Source organism: Mytilus edulis, chromosome 7 (assembly GCF_963676685.1).
Source record: "Mytilus edulis chromosome 7, xbMytEdul2.2, whole genome shotgun sequence".
NCBI lineage: Eukaryota > Metazoa > Mollusca > Bivalvia > Mytilida > Mytilidae > Mytilus > Mytilus edulis.
This window is the reverse complement of record NC_092350.1, coordinates 18,203,670-18,228,033: the sequence shown is the minus strand read 5'-3', so window position 1 is coordinate 18,228,033 and position 24,364 is coordinate 18,203,670. Positions and strand designations below refer to the sequence as shown.

General features: G+C 30.3%; 2 protein-coding genes across 3 annotated transcripts in view; one reads left to right on the top strand and one right to left on the bottom strand.

Annotated features, from left to right (window-relative positions):
• The window catches only part of LOC139480905 (N-acetylglucosamine-1-phosphotransferase subunits alpha/beta-like), a 32,865-nt gene extending 22,788 nt beyond the window's left edge, over positions 1-10,077 (top strand). Inside the window, exons 17-28 of one of the 2 annotated variants that reach the window (XR_011654536.1) lie at positions 12-133; positions 443-741; positions 1,056-1,408; positions 2,325-2,391; positions 3,228-3,341; positions 3,779-3,864; positions 4,299-4,397; positions 5,324-5,378; positions 5,935-6,047; positions 6,690-6,780; positions 7,339-8,776; positions 8,982-10,077. Coding sequence is in view for 1 of the 2 variants with exons in the window: in XM_071263851.1 (XP_071119952.1) it covers positions 12-133; positions 443-741; positions 1,056-1,408; positions 2,325-2,391; positions 3,228-3,341; positions 3,779-3,864; positions 4,299-4,397; positions 5,324-5,378; positions 5,935-6,047; positions 6,690-6,780; positions 7,339-7,410 (1,471 nt within the window). In the remaining variant the exon portion in view is untranslated. Of the gene's footprint in view, positions 1-11; positions 134-442; positions 742-1,055; positions 1,409-2,324; positions 2,392-3,227; positions 3,342-3,778; positions 3,865-4,298; positions 4,398-5,323; positions 5,379-5,934; positions 6,048-6,689; positions 6,781-7,338 lie in introns of both variants that reach the window. The other variant, XM_071263851.1, reaches the window with a different exon arrangement.
• A 2,483-nt stretch (positions 10,078-12,560) lies between these two features.
• On the bottom strand, positions 12,561-23,828 carry LOC139480906 (hsp70-binding protein 1-like). Its single transcript, XM_071263853.1, has 6 exons — positions 23,366-23,828; positions 21,275-21,440; positions 16,443-16,664; positions 14,785-14,940; positions 13,662-13,870; positions 12,561-12,944 (listed from the first exon to the last, which is right to left on the bottom strand). The coding sequence occupies exons 1-6, from the start codon at positions 23,489-23,491 to the stop codon at positions 12,870-12,872; spliced, it is 954 nt and encodes a 317-aa protein (XP_071119954.1). The 5' UTR covers positions 23,492-23,828; the 3' UTR covers positions 12,561-12,869.
• Positions 23,829-24,364: the final 536 nt, after the last annotated feature.

Below are 24,364 nucleotides of genomic sequence, written 5' to 3'. Positions count from 1 at the left end.
TTTTATTTCAGACAAGTAAAACCCAAACCAGTAGATCAAAAGGCGTTACCAGAACATGTTAACCTCACAAACATAGATCTACCAGAATTCATCAAGATACAGTATGAAGCTCTGCTAAAAGAGAAAAAGGAGGGTAAATATTTGTTTGTGCATTATTCAATAAGAGCTATGATCAACTTAATAAGATATGTTAATTTATAGCTATTATAGACTCATACATATTTTACAGCAATAGAGAAAAGCACTATTTCAGCTGAAGCATATTGTTTAAATGAATTAAAACATGTTTGTTTCTTTTAAAGTTAATTTTAATTCCAGTGCAAAGTTTCAAAATTTTTCAATCTAAAGTTACACTGGAAGTTGTGCAATTGAAAAAAGGTACAAGTTGACTGCACAAGACAAAATGAAAACACTGCTACAATTTGACTTATGTGTTTAATAGGTGATATAACAGAGAAAGGTTTTAGGATTGAACAGATGACACTGTGGCTGAAATATCAGGAATATTTGAGATACCCTGCAAAGAATGATACCTCATTCACTAAACCAGTTGTCAGAAAATTACTTAGCTTTGTAGAGGTTCCTATTCTTCAAATGAATCAGGAAGATAAGGTACCAGTTTATAGGCAAAATGATTATTCGTACAAGACGTTAGAGGACATGCTAAAATCAGGAAGACAATATACAGATGAAGGACATTTTCCATGGGAAGAGAAAAATGTATTTGGGAAATTTGAAAAGGTAGGATTTTAGTTGTAGTTATTTGTATGATAAATGTCTATAAGTAATATCACATTGTCCTAGATTGTCATGAAATATTCCAACTACCTCTAAACCAACCAACAATTAATCAATTAATACAAAAACAAGGCTGCTATGATATGACATATGATGATATGCTTATGTTTTATAAGTTCATAGGCAACATTTCAGTGTACCATAATTTGAGATATTGTGACACCACAGAGAAATGAAAATTTAAAAAAAAATGTGATAATGGCAAATTTACTCTTTAATTAACTGCATTTAACTTTTCAGTATTATTTTTTTTTTAGATAAGGAGAAAAGAAGCTACGCAGAAAAGGTATACAGAGGATGTGTACACCCCTAGAAGGAGACTTCTAGATACATTTGGTGATTCACTACGTCATGTCAATAAAATCTACAACAAAGAGTTTGGATTTACTGCTAGAAAAGTCCCTGGACATATGCCACACTTTGTTGATAGATCTGTCATGTATGAACTTCATGAAAAGTTTCCAGAAGAGTGGGATATCACATCTTCACATAAAGTTCGTAGTTCTGACGACATGCAGTTTGCTTTCTCTTATTTTTATTATTTGATGGGAGTAAAACGTAATGTGACAGCAGAAGAAATCTTTGATGAAATGGATACAGATAAGTCACGGTAAACATTAAAAAAGTTTCTTAATGTACTTTTACCTAAAAGTATTGCATATTTTTTTACAATGTTCATTTACTTCACCCATATATGTAAAAATGCAATTTAGTTAGTTTAATATTTCCAATAAAATTTATTATACCCCTGTTTTGAAAAAAGGGGGGATATACTGTTTTACCTCTGTCTGTCCTTCCGTCAGTCCATCAGTCCGTCAGTCTGTCAGTCAGTCAGTCAGTCCGTCCGTCCCATGAATATTTTTCGTCACATTTTTCTCAGGAACTACACTACCAGGATTTCTGAAATTTGGTTTCAGGCTTGATATAAGTCAGCTATACTGTGTGATGCGTTTTCAGATTCATCACTCGACAACTTCCTGTTAACCGAACACTTGTATCATTTTTACACCTGATAGCCAAGTTGAAAATTTTTCGTCACATTTTTCTCAGGAACTGCACTACCAGGATTTCTGATATTTGGTTTCAGACTTGATATAAGTCAGCTATACCGTGTGATGCGTTTTCAGATTCATCTCTCGACAACTTCCTGTTTACCGAACACTTACCATTTCCAAATGCATTTTTGGACGGGGGTATCATCAGTGAGCAGAAGCTCACAGTTTAAAAACTTAATGTACAGTATCAACTTATTATTGATAGATTGGATGTTGAAATGCTCAGTATTGCTCCTTTTGAAGAGTGCCGCAATGAAATGAACAACAGCAATATTTTGCATACTGTATCAGAACAGATTAATATGAGCATTTTCCCATCCAGTTCCCCAGTCTGGCCATGACAGGTCTTTTACCAGAATTTTCTTATGGTAGCATGATAACTTTGAAATACCAATAAATATTTTCTTAAAACTGTTAGAAATGACTGTTTTTCAAATGATTGATATTTTGCTAACATTTTTCTCTATCCAGATCTTTATCAGATAGAGAGATAAGGACATTAGCAGCATCACTTTATGATTTACCATTGGATTTAAAAGTAAGTTTACATTCTTTTCACAACATTTCATTTTAATACAACTGTAGAACTATTATTTAGATTGTTCTGTCTCTGAAGCTATTGTCTTCTGACTTTGAAACTTTTGCCTTGGCTTGTTTACATGTTAAAGTTTGTGCTTATGTCAGTTAAAGGGGAACCACTCATGATAAGAAATTGTTTAGCCTTTTTCCTTCAGTAATGATTCTTTGACTCTGGGTATTTTGCATTATTTACTTATTTAAGATTTGCATTGTACTATTAAATTTTATACAGAAAAGACATAAACAGAAAAAGTGATAAATATTCCTAGTTTACAACATCCAATGAGATAGACTTCAAAACTTATTGAAAATTCATTACACCTGAAAACAAAAGCTTAATTTACAGAGAACATAAATTCATTTCTCTTAAAATTACCAATACTAACCTATGTTTTACTGAGGTCTTAAATAATTCTTTAAGACCCTTACATATCCTGCCAGTAGATTTTATTTTTATGCCCCACCTACGAAAGTAGAGGGGCATTATGTTTTCTGGTCTGTGCGTCCGTCCGTCCGTTCGTCCGTCTGTCTGTCCGTTCGTCCGTCTGTCCCGCTCCAGGTTAAAGTTTTTGGTCAAGGTAGTTTTTGATGAATTGAAGTCCAATCAACTTCAAACTTAGTACACATGTTCCCTATGATATGATCTTTCTAATTTTAATGCCAAATTAGAGTTTTTACCCCAATTTCACGGTCCACTGAACATGGAAAATGATAGTGCGAGTGGGGCTTTTGTGTACTGAGGACACATTCTTGTTATTGATATACATGGTGTAATAATGTTTGCTTTACTTGCAGACATTGAGTGGATTAGAAAATATATTAAAGAATTGTTCTGAATACCTACCAGATGATAAAAAGATTGAAAGACCACCTCCTACTGATGTAGAAACATATTATGACAAAGATATGGTTTGTTTTTCTTTATTTCGTTTCTATTTTTTTCTAGAGTAATATGTTTTATCTAAAATAAGAGCATAAACTTTGCACTATTATTAATATTTATCATAGGCAATGTACTTTTATCAAACACAATGTACTCTATCAAAAACTATATAATTTATCATAGACAATGTTCTTTTTTAAAGGCAATGTTCTTTATCAAAGACAATGTATTTTATCATAGACAATGTTCTTTATCATAGACAATGTACTTTATCATAGACAATGTTCTTTTTTAAAGGGAATGTTCTTTATCAAAGACAATGTATTTTATCAAAGACAATGTATTTTATCATAGACAATGTACTTTATCATAGACAATGTACTTTATCATAGACAATATTCTTTATCATAGAAATGTACTTTGTCATAGAGTATGATTTTAAGTACTTTTTAATCTATTTTAGCCACAAGCTACAAGGACTTTATTCCTCAACTGTGATGAAATGGTGGAGTTAATCCAATCAAAGTTTAAATCAAGACAAAAACATAAGTATGTGTTATAACATCTTATTTCTTCAGAGTTCTCGATTTTTTTTTATATCTGGTGATCCTTGAAGAAAAACTGCTGGTTCTCACTATTATTTCTATTACAAAGTACAAAAATTGTGTCAGTCCTCTGCAAGTGTTGGTGATCAAATCCCTCCAACCACCACCACTTTTCCAGAACTCTGTTTCTTATAATACCGGGAAAATGATTCTGAACACATATCACTTGTTTATCTCTATAAATAAATGTCTTAATGTATCTGATCCATTTGAAATATATATGTACAAAGTGATAACTATTAAGATATTTGTATTCACTCTGGACAATTGAAAAAATAATCATAAGTAGCTTGGATAAATTTGATAAGTGATTCAGTTACATTTACATTTTAGAAGGATGTTCATATAGATTAATGAGAACTAAATTTTATATTACAGATTTGTAACTTTGGAGGATCATGAGATAGCATTTAAAATGATAAAGAGTAACATATCTACTGTTGTTGGACAACTTGATGATCTACGTAAAAATCCTAAGTATGTTCTTTTATATTACAAATGGTGTCAATCTTTACACCTTATCTTGAAAATAAAACCTTTGTATGTGTTTAATCATGAATAACACATTTATCCAAAAAGAATTCAAAAGTTGACAAATAAAAGTTACCCAGCTATCAAACTTTGCATAAGTGACTAGACCAGATTGTAAGAATTAAATCTTAATGAATCTTTATAAATTGTCAATGATTTCAATTCTGAAATAAATATATTCTGTAGATTTATTGAGATAGCATCAAGATTCCAGACTAAGAAAAGATGTATAAGTTTTTTTTTATAACAGGCAATAATAGTATTGACAATATAAAAATCATACCTTAATTGATGGTCATTACATATTGGTACTTACTAGTAATATGAAAAAATTAAAAAAAATAGATTTTTGGTCTGAAATATGAATAGCCTTTAAATTATGACTTTGATTTATTGAGACTTCTTTGCAACTGATTGATGATTGAACAAAAGCAAATCTTATCATTCTAATTTTACTTTGTGCCCATAATTAAGGATATTGTTTTGAATTTTTTGTATGATTTGAAAGAGGACCAATCTGATTAAAATACTTATCATGTACATTGTATCAGCATTTAAAGGCCCCAATTTCATTGGCTGATATAATAGTAACCAGAGCAAAAAATAGAACAGAGCTTGATCAGATCTTTATAAGAGTGAACATTAAATTTGTGTACAAATGCCCAGGTAGTTTAGTAGTTTTGGTACTTTTCAACATTCCCAGAAAGCTCATCTTTTTTTTTTTATCATTTTCAAAAATTATACAGTGCTATCAATTAAATGCTTTGTGAATAAGTTGACAATTAATTCTTGAAGGTTTATGATTTACATTAGGAACTTGAAATTTTTTCATTTATCAAACAAACAGCTATGAATTATTTTTGTAATTTCAGGAAGTTTATATGTTTAAATGACAACATAGAACACAATAAACCAGATGCACAAACAGTATGTATATTTACTTTACTTGAATATATATAGAGGGAAACAAACAGTATGTATTACAAGAGGTTGCAACACAACATGAAAGATACAAATGATTTTAGAAAAACTTTTAGGTGATATAATAATATATTGAACATACTTTAAAAAAAAAATCAAAAAATCTTAGAACATTATTTTTTTAGTTGTTTGTTGTATCCCCCCTCCCAATCTGCTCAGCCACTCTTATTTTATATTTATCATAAGATAGCATTTTAAGGTGATATTGAATCAAGAGGTTGAAATACCAGACAGCAAAGAAAATTGTGAAGACAACAAAATTAATATTGCCAGCTACAAGGTTTATCAAACATAAAATGTGTCTGTCTGTCAGTAACACCTTGAAGACATAAAAAGATAAATCTATATATACGAGTCAGCTATACCATGTGATGCGTTTTCAGATTCATCTCTCAACAGCTTCCTGTTTAGCTTATATTATTAGTGGATGGGGGTATCATTAGTAAGCAGTAGCTTACAAATTCTCTTGTTTATATTGATATTTCTTTGTTTCTGTCTTCAGGTCAAAGCCATATTACAAGATTATTATGAGTCAGTATTGCCTATACAGTCTCAGTTTGAGTTACCTAGAGAATACAGAAACAGATTTTTACATGTGGATGATTTAAGACAATGGTAATACATGCATCTGTTCACAGATTTCAATTATCATGGTTCTTTAATTATTGATTTTGGCCTTTGCATATAACAAATGAATAAAACCTGTAGAATTGATTGACTATATGGAATCCATAACAATATGGCACTTCCATGACTGTTTTCTCTAGATTTGATCTTACCAGTATATTACACACCTGTCGAGTCTGGCATGTTGTGTTCATCAACATGTGGTCTGCATTAAATATCTTAATATGGGTAATGTAGCCCTATATTTTCAATCCTGTACTTACTAGTATGTAAGTTTCAGCTTTATAATTTGTCAGAATTAGAACAAAACATCATATTTTAAGCTCTCAATTTACTCAAAAAACATTAACGGTTGGTGACCTGCATTCACATTTCATGTATGTCAAACAGAACACCAAATAAATTGATGCTGCTTTCCTGCATGCAGGGAATATTTCCTTTTGATAAACTAGCACTTGAACGAAAAAGGATTCCTGTTTGTATCTCACTTTATTTTGGGCTTTAAAAAGATAGGATAGTATGAGGATTTATCCACAAGAACTCATGTGTTTGAGAAAAAGTAACACAATAAAATAGCTCTTATATGAAGTTAATTAGCATTTTAACATATGTTTTTTCTTTATTTTGTAGGAAAAGATTAAGAGACTGGTTAAAGTTTTTTACTCATATTGCTTTAGTGATACTTGTCTTGTTTACCATTGCATCATATTTTGGTGATAAGGTAAGAAATATGGAAATTGATGAAAGTTCAGTATAATATTATCAAACTTATATTAAAGGTTCAGTACAAAATCATCACTCAGACACACATTGTAATTGTTTCCAAAGAAACGCCCTGTACCAGCAGTCTCTGTAATACTTACTGTGTGAAAATTGATATTTCAGATTTGGTTAGAATTTTAAGAAGGCATTTTTAAATTATGAGACATCTTATCTTCCCTTATTTTTAATGGCAATATATTATTACACAATTACATGTTAAAAATAGCATTTTCATACAAATCAAAGATACCCTTACTATTAAAGATAATGTTATGAAGATTTGGGAACAAAAAGCAGATTAATCACAAATTAAGAGGAGTTGATACAGTTTCAGGGGAGTTAATTGTTGACAAGCCTGTAATGTTCTATGTCATGTTGATTGTAAATTTGGTAAGGATGATGTCTTGCTAATGAATACAACCATAGAAATTGAAAAATAAAACTTCAAGTAAAACTGATGATCAAATTATGACAAAGGAAATATTCAGCCATTACAATTTTGTATTTATATTTTCAGATTGAAGCTTTACAGAAAAAATTCAGACGACAAAGACCCTCGTCTGATGAAGGAAAATTGATGACCGTTTGACGGTTACTGCTCTGGATAGTTACACCTGACATCTTAATGATAGTTTTAATAATACTCCTCTTTATAATCATCTCTCTTATGGCATATGAATACAGTAATAGTTAATTTTTATTTCCGGCTATAATTTTTGAATTGCTGCCTTTAAAAAATATAAACTGTTATAAAAATAAATTTGGATAAATAAAGAAGGATTGATTTAATTACATTTAAGTACACTAAACTATCTGTTATAGTGTTTAACTATAGAGATATTGAGTTTGACCTTTCTTGTGCTTTGAATTTAAAAAATAAAAGCTTATATTCCTTGAATAAAATTGTTATATTTTATTGTATATGCAATGTTTTCTATACATATCTTTTTTTATAGTGTACAAAGTATACAAAAAACATGTCTTCCAAGTTGTTATTTACCATGGCTGTTGTATACAAGAGTTTTTTTTTGTTGTTTTTTTACTTTATACAGAAAGCTACCTGTTATAATGATAAGAGATTGTAATATTTATGATGTCAGATTTAAGTATCCAGAGCATTTGTTATTTATTTATTATGTATTGTTTCAAATGAATTATTTTTATCAGAACAACTTACTGGTCAACATTCATCATTTTTTCATGTAAAGTGGGCTTTGATCAGAGTAATTCAGGTTGGAATTGCAATATAACTCATTTTTTTAAGCATTATAGTTGTGAGAGGTGTTTCCATTTTTGGTGGTAGACCATGATGTAAAAAAAAATGAAGTGCAGACTTGTAGCACTTTTTTTTTTATCCGGAACTGCTGAACCTCCAGGAAGTCCTGAATTTCCCCTTTTGTACTGTGTTGATTTTTTTATTGTGTACAATTTTTTAGAAAATAAAAAAATGCTGATTTATTACTTGAAATAAATGTTAAATACTTTGGCATGATTGTGTTACAAAAATATTGCATTTTAAAGTACTAAAAAATGTTAAATTAATTTCAATATTTTTTTATTGATGTTTTTAAAGCCTTTTTTTCATCTCATCTGATTGCCAGTAAAAATGGAAACAAATCCTGTACATTGTTTTGATAGTGGGTATTTTATGTATATTATTGTGGGGCATACTGTTTATAGGAATCATCATTATCATAATGTGTGGTGAATGATGAATTTAATTTAAGGATGATTGTGGTATGATTAAATGAATGGCGGGATATAATTGTAGATAGTATAATTATGATGACTGTAGTTATTATTATTATGTTCAATTGATATCATTTTATAATCATGGAAACATGGAGGGGCATTGTATATTTGTTTTTTATACTAACTGTTAGTTCTAAAAGTAAATATCTACTTATAGGTAAAATCAAGCAAATGTGCTGTAAAATTTGTGTTTTTTTATCTCCGCTTTCCAAAAGGATGAGAATATATATAGATTAATGACATTTTTTATTTTGATACTTACTTTACAAGCAAAATTATGTAGCCAGCCCACTAGGGTGTGCTGTTATTCGAGCTGATGAAGCCAATAAAATAAATAAAAATGCCACTATTCTTTTTATCAGTAATTTGTCTTAATGAAATGTTGTGGGGTTGAGAATATAAAATTAGTATAACCATTTTATGTGTACAAAACAACAGCCAGTTGTTCAGTTGTATGAATGAACTCACAGGCATTTCATTACTAAATTAACGTGGGTGGACATGAACACACAATGTCATTGCCTAATATTTTCAAGTATCAATTCCTGTCTATAATTCAAAAATTGTAGACAAAAAGATCAAAGGTAAAAAATTTAATTGCTGATAAACTGCTTTATGTCTGTCGAATGAATTTTTGTTGCAATGGTTTCAATTTTCATGTAAGCATGCTATACTGTGACGTGCATTTTAACCTTCATTGCTTATCAATTTCTAGTTGACCAAATACTTATATATTATTACACATTGTGGCCATGTCATCATTTTATTTGCATTTTTCTCAGGAACTGCAGTTTAAAGATTTCTGAAATTCAGTATCAATGTTTATATGAGCATGTTATATCTTGTGATGCATTTTTACCTTCATCACAACTCAACTTTCTGTTTATACGAATCACTTAGTATATTCCTACACATATTAATGGCCATGTATGAAATTTTCAATGCATAATGATTTAATCAATGCACATTTCTCAGAAACTGCAAGTCATAATTTTTTTATGAAATTTCATATCAAGCTTTTTGTGAGCTTTCTCTTCCATGAGGTATTTTTTCACATCTGTCAATCATCAAATTAACTTAATACTTAGTTTGGGTAAAATTCATGAGCAACACCTCACAGTTCAACTTTTTTTTTCTCAAAGAAAAAGATATGGTTTGAATTTAAATGATATATTTGTGTTAGATACACTACAGAAGTTTGTAAAACTTCATATAATAAATGTTGCTTACATGTGAATCATATGTACGACAGTTCTGATTAATTGTACATGTATCACACATATATATTAAGGTCAGAACCTTTTATACACAGGTGACAAATAATATATACCTATGTCTATAATATGACAGCATTATGTCAATCACATGTTTTAAGTTTTAGCAGTGCAGTTTGAAAGAATGTTTTATTTGTGCACTTGTGTACTAATTACAAATATTGTGCTGCAAACCTTTATAGAGATTCATGAACTATTTTAAACATTCCAAATAAAATTGAAATATGAAATATGTTTTTGTTTTATTGACAGGATTAAAACAGTGTGAATAATAGTTGATTTATTTGTAATTGAATCAACCTTTTAACAAATTTTAATACTCCACTTATTTAGAAATTACTAGAACACACTTGCGAATCGCTGGTCCATGCCTGAATAAAAGTGTCATATTATGTATCTATAAGCCGTTTTTTTAGTATCCGTAATTGTCATCTGATAAAGTCCTGCTGATTATAAGATGCACAGGTTTCTCTGTTTTCAAAATCATTCTTTTTGAACCGTCGACTTGACTAGTTAAATTAAGTATGTGCAAAAGCATTTAAGACAGGTCGATAATGGTCTTGAAATTTTGATATTTTCTCACAAACTGGCTTTTTCTGTGGAAAAAAGATTGTTTCAAAGACAAATTTAGGAAGTGCAAAACACTACATTTATTTGTCATATCATAAATATTTCTGACTTTGTATGGTTTCAGAGGAGTTGTAACTCAATGAAATCAGTCTCTTGAACTCTCTTCTTTTAGTAGTATGGATAAAAGATAAGAAGAAGCTGTTATCTACAAAAGTATTGCATATACAAATAAGTTGAAGTATGAGGGAAATTGAAGATTGAATCCCAGTGTTGAATTCTTTTCTTTTAAATGATGAATTTACCACTTTTTTTGCTATTTACTCAATGACTTACGAGCTACATTGCAATCACCTCGACTGTCTGATAGTTTATCTGGAGATGTAACAAGTGAGCTCTTTTGTCATGCATCTACTTCTTATTGCAGATACTTTGAATTTATCAATATGAGGAATCAACTTGAAAAATTTCTATCGAGTATTACTAGAGGTAAGTTATCAGTGATATAATGACTTCATATTTAGTCTGCAGCTTGGTAACTTAAAATTTGGGTCAAACATTTCTATCAAGTATTACTGGACATAAGTTATCAATGACATAGTGACTTCTTACTTAGTCAGATGCTTGGTAGAGATGAGTTTGTTACCTGTGGGTGCCTAATGGATAGACCAGCCACCTGCTTATTGTTACATAAATTAAACAAGTATGGGTCTGCTTAGCATGACAAATAGACAAGGTGTGCAATCTTATTGCAGTTGAATGACAAAATAACCTCCATGGAAATGGAAAATGCTAATGCTTGTAAAGCTACAGAACAAATATCATTTGACATACTATGGGTGTTTTTCTCTAAACTAACCTAAACACAACAATAATAATCTTTACAAAGCACAAAAATGTCAGCATTCAACTCAAAAGCTTACCAAATTCTTTAAAGACTTATTTGGAAGGGATATAGTTACGATACTGTTGTCAGGTCATTTAGGATTGCATATTTTGGTATTAATATTAATTCACTCATATGGTCAATGCATTGGAAATACTAGTAAACCCATTTATTCTGAAATCAGTTGTTGGCATGACACGGGTTATGTTCTTCTTATATTTTATGATTGTATGATTCTAAACCCATAACGAGAGGGATTGTGCTTGATTTTCATATGATGAAGACATAATTTTTTTATCAGTTTGAATGAGGTCTGGAGCTGGCATGTCATCAAAAACTGCAAGTAGTCCTTTGTTAATTTATGTATCATTGTCATTTTGCTTAGTTTCTTTTGCTACCTATTCTGACACACCTGGGGCTTCTTTTAAACTGAGTTTTATAACACAACTGCATACAAAGTATCATTGACTTAATATTAGCAGAGAGTGACAGACATATATACACATATATGTCTGATATAAGTCATTCAGCTTAAACTGATCTAACCCATCAAATTTAACATGTAAACCATGCAAAACATTGTCAAATGACTGAGGGGGCAGAGACAAATAATCTCTATGAATGAGATATTTGCAAATGCTAATGCATCTGTATCACAAACTTATACATGTAAACAAAGCAAAAGTTCAAAATCAATAGCCTATGACTGAGGGAGTGAGCCCAAATAATATCTATGCAAACCAAATGTGCCAGTGCTTATACAACTTCTTACCAAATATCTTTGACCTACCACTAGTGGTTTCCCATAAACTGACCTGATCACAAAATAACATATTGTTGACATTCCCTTGGAAACAGCACCTTCAAGTCTCATATCTCTTTCAGCAAGGCCACACAAACAACCTTTTTCCTATCACTGGAAAGAATTTCAGAGATAAAACAATTTGGCATCCAGAAAACAGTTATGGTATTTCTTGTGGATTTACCATTTATTCATAGAGTAGTCATTTTTGTGTATATCATTATGTAGTGGTAATCCACAAGTAAGTGTTCAACAAAAATGGTTCTGTACTACAGCCCTGTATGCAGAATCTGTAAATACCACACAATCAAGAAAGCACAATATTTTCTCAAACCATAAAAATTGATACACAAGAAAATAGATGAATACACAGGCTCTTTCTATAGAGCCGACGTCTCCTGCAATCAAAGCTATTGCTGTCTTTCTTCTATCATAGCTTAAACATAGAAAGTTAAATATTCATTCAGTAGGCTTTATTAAATGACATTAATGACTGCTACAATAAAATATTTGTGAAAATTGTACATCAAAATAAATTAAAGTTTGTTTTAAGTTGGTCATAAACAGCACACATGTAAATTAATGCCATGATTTAAGTTCCTGATAAACAACATTCATTTTGACATAGATGCAGCAATATATATTGGAAGCAGTACATAGTTATATTTTGTATCTTCAGGTCTATCTTCAGAAGAAAAAATTCTCAATGCATCTTCTCAACTTTTGATTCGACCAAGAACCTTTTTGCACCAAATCAGATTATAAAATCATCTGTTAGCTTCTCCTAAATTATCTTCACTTGATATCAGCTGTAGTATTTCTTCTGCAAAAGATTTCTCCTCCTGAAAAATAGTTTGTATTTTAAAACTCAAATTGCAATATATATATCAGGGTACATATTATTCTAACTTGAAAGAACAAGAATTATATTTTCACTGAAACTGATGAGATTGTAAAGGGACATAACTCTAGAACAGTGAAAGTGACGCCACCAAAAATCAAACTTGATCTGTGTATTGTGGTATAAGCATTTCTTATAAAAGTCATAACATTTTGTTACAGCAAACTTAATTTAGAAAAAGAAAACAAAAAATTCAGCAATTTTCTGTTTGTTAAGAGCAGAACTCTAGAATGGTAAAAAAGACACCATCAAAATTCAAACTTCATCTGTGTTTTGCTGTAATAAGCATTTTGTGCTAGTTTCATACCATATGGTTGAGTCCAACTTAAGTTTGAGAACTGAAACGTAAAATTCAGCAATTTTTCCATTTATAAAGGGGCATAACTCTAAACAGTAAAAGTGATGACACCAAAATTGAACTTGATCTTTTGTGGTTATTAGCATTTTGTATAAGTTTCATAACATTTGGTTGAGGCAAACTAATGTTAGAGAACAGACACCAATTTTAGGACATACAAAACATCTGCCCTAGAGAAAGAGAAGAAACAAATTATCATGATTATGGGAGTATTTCACCAGAAATCCTGTTTAATTTTTCACATAATGTGAAATAGCACTGAATTTTAACATAGAAAATCTAAAACAAAGAGAAACCTACTGTAAACTGTTCTTTGCCTGTCAAGAACTTTATTCTCTGTTGTAAGACCTTGTGTAAATCTAATTCTGATCTTTGACATTCCTCGACCGATCTTGGATGATCTCTTACAATAGCTAACATGGCCGACATCACATGTTCATGAAAATTACTATGTTCTTCATTTAAATGTCCTACTAACTGATCTATCATACCTATATCACATAAAATATCTGAAAATAAATTTACAAAAAATGATTATACTTACACAGGGTGTGATGTTTTATTGTCAAAATTGTAATGAATAATTGATAATGAGCAGTAATATACCATCACTAATATTCTTAGTTAAAGTTATAAACTAGCTGTTTATAAAACTTTTAATTTTTTGAAATACTTAGGATTTTTCTCCTCAGGAATAGATTAACTTGTTTATATTTGGAAAAAACTTTCAGAATTTCGGGTCCTCAATGCTTATTAAATTTGTACATTGTTTTGGATTTTTTTTAAAAACTTTTTTGATTTGATCATCACTGATGAGTCATTTGTAGACAACACAAGCACCTTGTGTACAACATATATAATCAGGGTATCTGGTAGTTAATCTTCTTTAGAATTGGTGGCACATATGTATAATTAAGTTTATCCATCATCATTTACAATTTCAATTTCAACTATCTGAATCTCCAGGGAAGTTATCATCATTTAAAATTAAATTCCAATTTCTATTCCTGATGTAAGGGATGAAAGTGAAATGATGAGTAAGTGCACTTTAATGCTCATTTTTGTCAAATTCTTTGGGCCAATCCATAGTCTTATTACTTAATTCCAAACATGTTTAATATTTAAAGCCATGAAGATGTTATCAAACTTGAAGATGGAGATCTGCACAGAAATCTTCATTCAATCCTTATCCTACATGCACATTTAATGAACTATATGTACTAAAGCCTATACCATAAGTTTATAAATCAATAGCACAAGGAAAACAAGATATAAACAAGATATATCTCATTAACAGTATTCCTTTGATAATATCAATATTTGATAAATGCATAATAATTTCTGGATCATATTAAAAGATTACAGCAGAAGATACATTGTGATAATTGTATTTTTTAAATATGAAATATGTATTGAGATGTACCTTTATATTCAGGTGTGTTGTTACAGAGTGCTGATAACATAAAAGCAGCTTTAATTTTTAACTTTTCTACATCTTGTTGCATAGCTCTCATCAACACAGAGAAACCATCATTATCTGTGAATACTTTCTGGGCTTCTTCACAGTCTCTTGTTAAACCTGTAAAGGAATATACAATAACTTAACCAATTAGCGTGCAATGACTTAACATATCTAATTGTTAATCAAATACCATGCTGCGCTAGATAACCAATAACAGAACTTTATCAATTTTCAGAAACATTCTCAATATTTGTACTTTAACACAATTCACCTATGATGTTATGTACATCAAAAACAATGTTTTGTTTCATGCAATTTTGTTGCAGTTTAATGGTTTATATATAAAAAAAGAAAATGTGTTGTGATTGCCAATGATAGAGTCCAAAAGACATAGAAATTAACAACTATAGGTCAGTGTATGACCTTTAACAATGAGTACCGGTACTACCCATACCACACAGTCAGCTATAAAAGGCCCCAAAATAACAAATGTAAAACAATTCAAACAAGAAAACTAGCTGGCTTATTTATGTACATGAAAATAATAAACATAAACAAATATCTTGTTTGATTCATTGAATTTTAAATTTTCCAGCTATCTCCATGTTGTTCTTATACATGTTTTGTTTTAAAAAATCAGATAAAAACCAAAAAGTAGAACTTAATTATACCTCTGCTTTAACTTATCTGGTAACAGAAAGTTGAATAGCAAAGGGTTTATAAATGCCCCAAACAAAATTCCATGTTCACATGCTTGAATCTTTAATAAGAAATTCCAAAAAGCTCTTTTTTATAGTTCAGAAAAGAAGCAATATTTTTATTCATGCCCAAAACTTTTTGGAAAATATAAGAAGTCTGTTAACAGAAAGTTGATAAGTGATAAATATGATAATGCATCCCATGGAAAGCATATTCAAATCAAGCTGGATAATTCAGAAGCCTTTATTTTTACTTTCCAGGTCAATTGCTTCAAAAATTTGAATACATGGCCATTGTTTAGGAGACATAAGTATTCTGTACACAGGAACTTGATTAGGAAAGAATCTGAAAACACAACACACAGTATAGTATGTTAATACATATGAAGCCTTTCAACAAATTTCAAAAAAATTAGGACCTTCTTATTTGCAGTTCAAGAGAAAACTTTAATACATGGCCACTATTTATGAGTTATAAGTATTTAACCAACAGGAAGTTGAGGCTTGATGACTCTGAATACACACAGCATAACATGCTCAGATAAAGCTCTCATTTATAGTTCCTGAGGAAATGTGACAGAAATCTTATTGGAAGAACATACAGGTAAAAGAGTATACCCCTCTCCATTGAGGGGATATTAGGTAAAAGAGTATACCCCTCTCCATTGAGGGGATATTACCTGGGATTCAAAATTATATAAGTTGACTTGCACACTAGTGATCCAATTAAATATCAGTTTTTCTTCTATATGTAGGAATATTGATGGCCGTACGGTGACCTATAGTTGTTATTGTCTGTGTCATTTTGGTCTTTTGTGGATAGTTGTCTCATTGGCAATCATACCACATCTTTTTTTTATATTATATGTCATTCTTTCTCTGAAATCTATCAAAGCAATTCATTTATATTTGTTAACTTACATGAAACAGCATATAATGCTTTAGTTTTCACTGTAGAATTATCATCTTTATCTAACATTTCAAGGAGTACTGGTAACATTTTATTCTGTAAAACTGCTTTCTGACAATATGGATTGTTCTGTACCAAACAGGCAACCAGTTCCAATGTCTGCCATCTTATTTCTTCTTCTTCGTCTGATAATAACCTTGGGAAAAGGTCAAACCCACCAATCTTATGAAAATCTGCATAAAAATTTGTAAAATGTTTCAATATCATTTGAAAATCATGAAAACAGAGAATGGATAATGTATTGAGCTGTAAAATGAAAGCAGAAAAATTAGCATTTTGAATGGTGTTCTTATCTGACTGTTTTCTTTGTTTCAAAAAAGATATCAATTATCAAAATCAATGTCTAAGTAATTTCAAAGTCATTATAAATCTATTTTAGATATTTAATACCTGTGATCTTTAAGCTTAAAAAATATTGAATGTGTATATCCATTAACAAAATTAAATGTATTTTAATGCATTATTCCATTTCTCATATGTATGTTTTGAAAATTGAGATATCATTAGAGTTGATGTCTCTTTATCCCCAAAAGTTCTTTGAACAGATATATACATTCATAAACTAATCAAATAATAATTATCTCTGGCTCAGGATATTTATCTAATAATGAAAACAAATATCATAAAAGTCCTCACTAAACAGGTTGTTACACATATGTTGTTTTGAATTTCTTTTGAAATGATGAATGGAACTAACTTTGTGTATACTTATGTGTTTTTAGCATTAAAAAAACTGTACAATTGTCATTTAAAAAGTTAGTCAAATTAGGTAATAAAAATTCATGTAAACATATATTTCAAAACCTGTGTAAACATAACCCAGTGGAAAACAGAAGCTTGGATAAACTGAACAAATGTGTCCAGACCTACACAAAGAAACCATTTTTAAATTGATGATGATTTGTAAAATCCCTACAGTTTTCTTCAAATTATATGCATTTATTTGCTGGTTTAAATGATTTACTGAACAAGTGTACTACACTTATTTATTTACCATATTTATGGAAATATAAAATATAATTTAAAAGGTTGACTTTGATAGATAAAAAAAAAACAAATCTCGCCCTTTTCTTATAATGTCATTTAGAAGCAATTTTGTCATACATTTTGACGAAACTTGATCTTTTTGCTTGGTATTTGGCTTCAAAGATAATTGATAGTCCAGTCAATCTAGCATTAATTTAACCCTAACCATGAAGTAATCGCAACATAAGATTTTTAAGTGTTAATCTTTAGCAGTAATACCCCAAATATACACATAAAAAATTCCAACAAAATCTAACTTGAGAAAAACTATTAAAACGATTTGAAAATGCCAATGGAGATCTGCATTGAAATGGGAGATAACTCTGCAAAAAAGGCAGAAATATTAATAAAAATTGATACAAAATTATAACTTAACCACTTCTATTTCAACAGAATGTATTGATTCTTGATATCTTAGCCATCTTAAGAGAATAACAAACAACTCTAAAAGTGTTTTCATATCTTTTATCAAGCTACAACCTAGATTTCATAATTCCATTAGTTGAACATTTATTGAATTTTTCAACATGTCAAGGTAAAGAATCTCAAATTTAATAAAAATAATTAAGCATCTATTCTTCTTTTGGTAGTTTAAAGTATCTTGAAACAAGGTAGTTGCTGAACAAATATAATTTATAGATATAAACAATACCAAATATTCACATTATTTTTTTCAAAATGGTCACAAAGCCATAAATTTTCAATTTCCCTAATGAAAAATGTGCAAAAAAAAAATGCCAAAACACTTTGGTTTTGTATATTTCATGAGCAGAAGATTATATAATGTAGTCAAATTCAAGCTCATAACCCCATCAAACTATCATACTTTACATGAATTTTAAGAACATCAACCAAAAACTGACAAAAAAAGACTCATTTTTGCAGAGTTATCTCCTTTTTCAATGTTAATTTCCATAGGAAATTGGTAATGCTAATTTTGAGTTTTCCTCAAGTTAGATTTTATGGGACTTTTTAAACCCCACCTACGATAGTAGAGGGGCATTATGTTTTCTGGTCTGTGCGTCCTTCGATCTGTTCGTCCTTCAGTCCGTTGCGTCCTTCCGTCTGTTCGTCCGTCCGTCTGTCCGTCCCACTTCAGGTTAAAGTTTTTGGTCAAGGTAGTTTTTGATGAAGCTGAAGTCCAATCAACTGGAAACTTAGTACACATGTTCCTTATGATATGATCTTTCTTATTTTAAAACAAAATTAGACTTTTGACCCCATATTCATGGTCCACTGAACATAGTAATTAAAAGTGTGAGTTTCAGGTTCAAGTTTTTGGTCAAGGTAGTTTTCGATGAAGTTAAAGTCCAATCAATTTGAAACTTAGTACACATGTTCCCTTTTGGTTGATCTTTTTACTTTTAAGGCCAAATTAGATTTTTTACCCAATTTCATGGTCCACTGAACATGGAAAATGATAACGCGAGTGGGGCATCCGTGTACTTTGGACACATTCTTGTTTCTGTGTATATTTGGGGCTAAATGTTATAGATTATAACTATCACATTTTCTGTTGCAATTAGTTTAAGGTTCAAACTTAGTTTAAGGTGGCTCTGGACTTTTTTCGACTGCGCATAATTTCACACAAGAATTACAAAAGTATTTGTCGTAAATTCGATATATTTTTTTTAAAATATTTTGTTTGATTAGAAATGTTAAATCATTGCAGTTATGTGATTAATAGAATATTTTCGTTATTATTCGCGCGTATTTGTTAAATGGTCAAAATGACATTTCACCCATTTTCACCATTTTCCCGCCAAAATTTAGGTTTTAAGGCAATATATATTTTTTTCCTTATCGGTGACCTATGTTTTTATTTGCTCATTTTTTTAAGCTATATTTCAGCTTTTTATATTCCAGTTTTGGACCAAGTGTCATAGAACGTTTTTTTGATATTTCGATATAAATATGTCAACACCTCTACTTTCCCTATCATTTCATTGAAAATTGGTCCCTTTTACATATACTTCTTTAAAAGTAAAATTTTGAGCTTAAATGGTCCGTGACCCCCAATTTTTTTTTCGACCAATTTGATTCACTTTCTGTAAAGAATAAAATAACAAAAAATACGGCACTTCTGATAGAAACTTCGAATAGGCCCGAGCCACCTTAACTGGACTATGATTGCTATGAACTTTAAGAAGGAAACTATATATTGCTAGACAATTGGGAGTATGGTTAATTTTTATAAATTTATTTGAAGTCACAGAAGGAAATAACCATGATTGGTTAAAGTAACAGTTCAGTTTAAAAATTTGAATATGAGGGACCATTATAATGCACTTTAAGAGCTTTCCATTCTCAATTTCATTTTTCATCATTTTGTCCCAAAGTAACCTAAATGAATTTTAATTTATACGCGATACATGTACATCTAAAGGGTATTTTTAAAAACAAACCCTGAGCATATGCAAATAATAAACTGCACTAGAGCACACCCATGATATCGCGGGTCCGTGACTGAATTAAAGTATATAACTATGCGCAAGCCTTATTTTAGTATTATTTTTTATCTGATAAAGTCATGCTGATAATAAGATACACAGTTTTCTCTGCTTTCAAATCTTGCTGTTTGAACCCGTCGAACTGGAACTTATCAATTATTGGTAATATTAATTATTTGGATAACAAAAGGTCCTGGAATGGAGTAATTTTTAATCAACAGCATTGTCCTATGTTAGTTATAAATAAAGTTGAATTATTTGATTCACTGTTTTATGTCATAAAATTGAGAAAGGAAATGGTGAATATGTCAAAGCGACAACCACCTGACCATAGAGCAAACAACAGCCGAAGGCAACCAATGGGTCTTCAATGTAGCGAGAATTCCCGCACCCGTAGGTGTCCTTCAGCTGGCCCCTAAAATATGCATAATAGTACAGTGATAATGGACGTCATACTAAACTCCGAATTATACACAAGAAACTAAAATTTAAAATCATACAAGACTAACAAAGGCCAGAGGCTCCTGACTTGGGACAGGCGCAAAATTGCGGCGGGGTTAAACATGTTTATGAGATCTCAACCCTCCCCCTATACCTCTAGCCAATGTAGAAAAGTAAAAGAATAACAATACGCACATTAAAATTCAGTTCAAGAGAAGTCCGAGTCTGATGTCAAAAGATGTAACAAAAGAAAATAAATAAAATGACAATAATACATAAATAACAACAGACTACTAGCAGTTAACTGACATGCCCGCTAACAAATTGAAAACGGTTCCTATATACACCTTATTTTAAGTCCAGATTTTTAGTATTCGTATTGTTATCTTAGAAAGTCTTACTGATTAAAATACTACAATAGGTAACAATTTGACAATGATTGAATTTAGTAGTGTCAACCCTGTGATTATGATCCGTGTACATGTATATAGCATAATCCTAAATACACCGTTTGGTGGTGCACCTGTTAGATGCGGAACGTACAGATAAGGTAATAGGTAACACGTGAATATACTATTGGTATCGGTATCGGACTTGACCCGGAACTTCTTAATTATTGGCAATATTAATTACGTGGAAAACAAAAGGGCCTGGAGTGGTGTAATTTTTAATCTACACCTTTGTACTATATTAGTTATATATAAAGATGAATTCTTTGATTCGTCGTTTTTACGTGATGATGGCTGACAAATTGGACCTCGTAATTTTAGTATTATAGATGCATGCATGATAGCAGGCAATTAAGTCAAAGTTCATCCAATCAGAAGAAAAGGTGTTTTAGTGCTTAGACTTTCTATAAGGTTTACCTGTGGCATAATCCATATTTTCACCCCATTCAATCAGTTCCTCCATAGCTTGACTTCTTTCTTCATCACTGCTTTGGTTGTTTTTCAAACATTCAATACATGTCCTCATTCTTTGTACTGGACTTACAGACATGCCAACCAATGCCTGCTCTAACCATTTCTTTCTCTGTCAATATTATAACTCTATTAGTTAAATTAGCATATATGTATTTGGAAATCTTTAATTTCAATTATAAAATATAAAACAAAATTTATACTTTCAGCCCTGCAATTATAAACCTTACTTAATTACTTTTTGTCTCAAATATTTATCTTGTAATAGCAGTGGTCACGTACTTGTAGCACTTTTTTAAAAATAGAATTTGTTAAAATTTTAGGAAGCAACCATTTCACTTCGGGGGAGGGGGTATGCCAATGGTTTTATGGCAGAGTCAGAAAAAAATTTGTGCACAATCATGACAATTCTATTTAGTTTTTCAAAAATTTAACACTATGAGGTATGGGGAAAATCTGGAATTAGAATATTTTTTTTGGTCATCTACTTGAACAGAATTTTTTTTCCATCAAATAGGGATCAGGATATTGTTTTCCACTTTAAAGTAAAATTGTCTGTCCCTAGGTTATTTATTATTATATATATTTGAATTTTGTACATACATTTGTACATGTTCCTAATGCATATCAGTCACATGAACAAATAACTGTTAGGAATTAACTATTCATTCCTTTATACATATGCAAAAAAGAACCAGTGCTTAACAGGAAAATTCCTTTCAGAATACAAATAAAATATATCATAAAGTATATCAATCACAAAACTTGAGAGGAAACAAATCATTACAACATGTTCAAGTTAAAACATCATTGATATATCAAGCTACTACATGATATCATAAAACAGAAGTGATGACCAAAGGACAGAACCACAAAATAATGGGAATATATAATTCTTCTTACATGTACATTGATGTATGCTCCTTGCTGGTCTCCCAAATTTTTTAAAGTATCCAAATAATAAATGTTCTAGGGTAAAATAGAGATTTAAATTTCTGTTTTGTTTTTAAAAGGCCAGATTTTTTTAATAATTTTTTGTTGTTGTATTTTAAAATCCAAATATTAATGATGGATTGCCAATGTTTCATTTAAATATCAATAAACTTCATCTTCAACCTCACCTAAACTGCACCTGGTTATTATATAATTAAGTGTTGATTTGTACTGAATAAAGAATTATGAATATTTTCTAGTACCCTGCAGGTTTGCTAGTTTTGCTAAATATTTTTTGACTGAGACTTTTTAATGTTTTTGCTTTAGGTGTTTTCCACATTTCATCAATTTTGTGTACATGTAGGTACATGCATCATGCATGTACACAAAAATGTATCTACATGTACACCCCACCTTTTCCATTGATTTTTAAGCCACCCATTTTTCGTACATGTATATAAATCATGATATCATATATATGGTGGGAATTTTTTTTACCAATTTAGTTATATGGATTATCTATTGCAGGGTTCTAACTATGCAGAGTTCATGAGTTCTGGCCTATTGAAAATCTGTCTGGACTCATCATATTCAAAACTGGAGAGTCCAAAGATGCTGTATCAGGTAATTTATCAACATAATTAACCGATCCCAAATATCACCATTTTATTGTAAAAGTTTAAATACATGTATACATGTAACCTTAACTTGACATCATCTCACTTCTCTATTTAGATGTGGAGACTGAAATACAAACAAACATATAGGAATAAAATTTCTTTGACTCACTGCTGAAACCAGGGCTGCCATGACCAAATATAATATCTTGCCTTCAAAATCCCTACAGATTACAGATTCTTTACATAAAATAACATACAGATTCTGTCCATCCTTAGAGAAACTCCTGATATATTGTTCAATCTGGGAGATCCTCAATCATTAATTGATGGACTTTGAAAATAAAGATTCAAAATAATCATGGTGTCATTTTACGGTTACTTTGATTAAGGTAATTTTATTATTATTTTTATAGCCTATAGCATCCTTTTTCAAATGTTATACCTGTCTCCATATTAGAGTATTTATATAAACAAGTACATGTACCTCTTCATCCATAGGAGCAAATTCTTCTGATTTTGCATCCTCATCCTTTGTTGCTTCCAAACAGAATTTCAACAATGCTTTCATATCTTTTGGATTCCTCTGGTCCTTACCATCTCCACTGGCCATTTCAATAAGTTATTCGTCAACAATTTTTACGTAAGGTACAGCAATAAACAGACACAAAATGTGAGCAAATCAATATACAAGTAATAGTTGGCTAAGTTGCTTCAGTCGAAGTGAATCTCTAAAATTTCGAACTACTGTTGAATAAATCGGATACAAGTAAGTTCACGGAACATATATCGATATGGTTTACTTATATGCTTCTCTTTTAGAACAGAAATGACTCAGGCAAGTTTAAATATAGTTTAGAAAATTGTAGAAAATTCTCCAAAAGCACATTGAGATATTCCGGAATACATTCTAAAATTAGTTTTGGTGTTTCCGGGAAATAGGGTTATCTAAAACATAGTCAATATATTCGAACTTGTTACGCATTCACCCATACCACAAGAAACATAAAATTATTACATGAAGGGATTAATAAAATAATGAATAAGAATATAGTCTTTCGTTTAGTCAATAAACAAGTCCTAAGCGTTATTTAATTGTACCCTGTATTCTGTAATGATTTATTTGTAATATCAAAATGTGCAAATAAAAAGATATCAAAATAGAATAGTAAATAAATATGATGAAATCGAGGAGACCTCTTTGCATTAAAAATTAAGAAAAAAATCAATAAGAAAGAAAGAAAGAAAGAAAAAATCAATAAGAAAGAAAGAAAAACACTCACCAAAGATACCAGACAGTAGTACCAAATTAATACACCAATCGTTTATCAATCGTTGGGAATTCAAGTTTGATTTAAATAAAAATTACGGGAAGACATTTGATAAAAAAGTAAAATTAGTTCATAAATAAAGCTTTGTTTTCATTAAAAAAAAAGAGTGCATTTAAATCATTCATTAAATTATTTTATAAAAAGCAAGGATTTGT

What these genes read in the sequence shown, in the direction of transcription:
- LOC139480906 (XM_071263853.1), bottom strand. Translation starts at nt 23,491, where the DNA reads ATGGCCAGTGGAGATGGTAAGGACCAGAGGAATCCAAAAGATATGAAA. An exon ending in TTGCTCCTATGGATGAAGAG is followed by an intron (nt 21,441 to 23,365) that starts GTACATGTACTT and finishes TAATATTGACAG; the next exon opens with AGAAAGAAATGGTTAGAGCA. An exon ending in AAATATGGATTATGCCACAG is followed by an intron (nt 16,665 to 21,274) that starts GTAAACCTTATA and finishes ATTTTTATGCAG; the next exon opens with ATTTTCATAAGATTGGTGGG.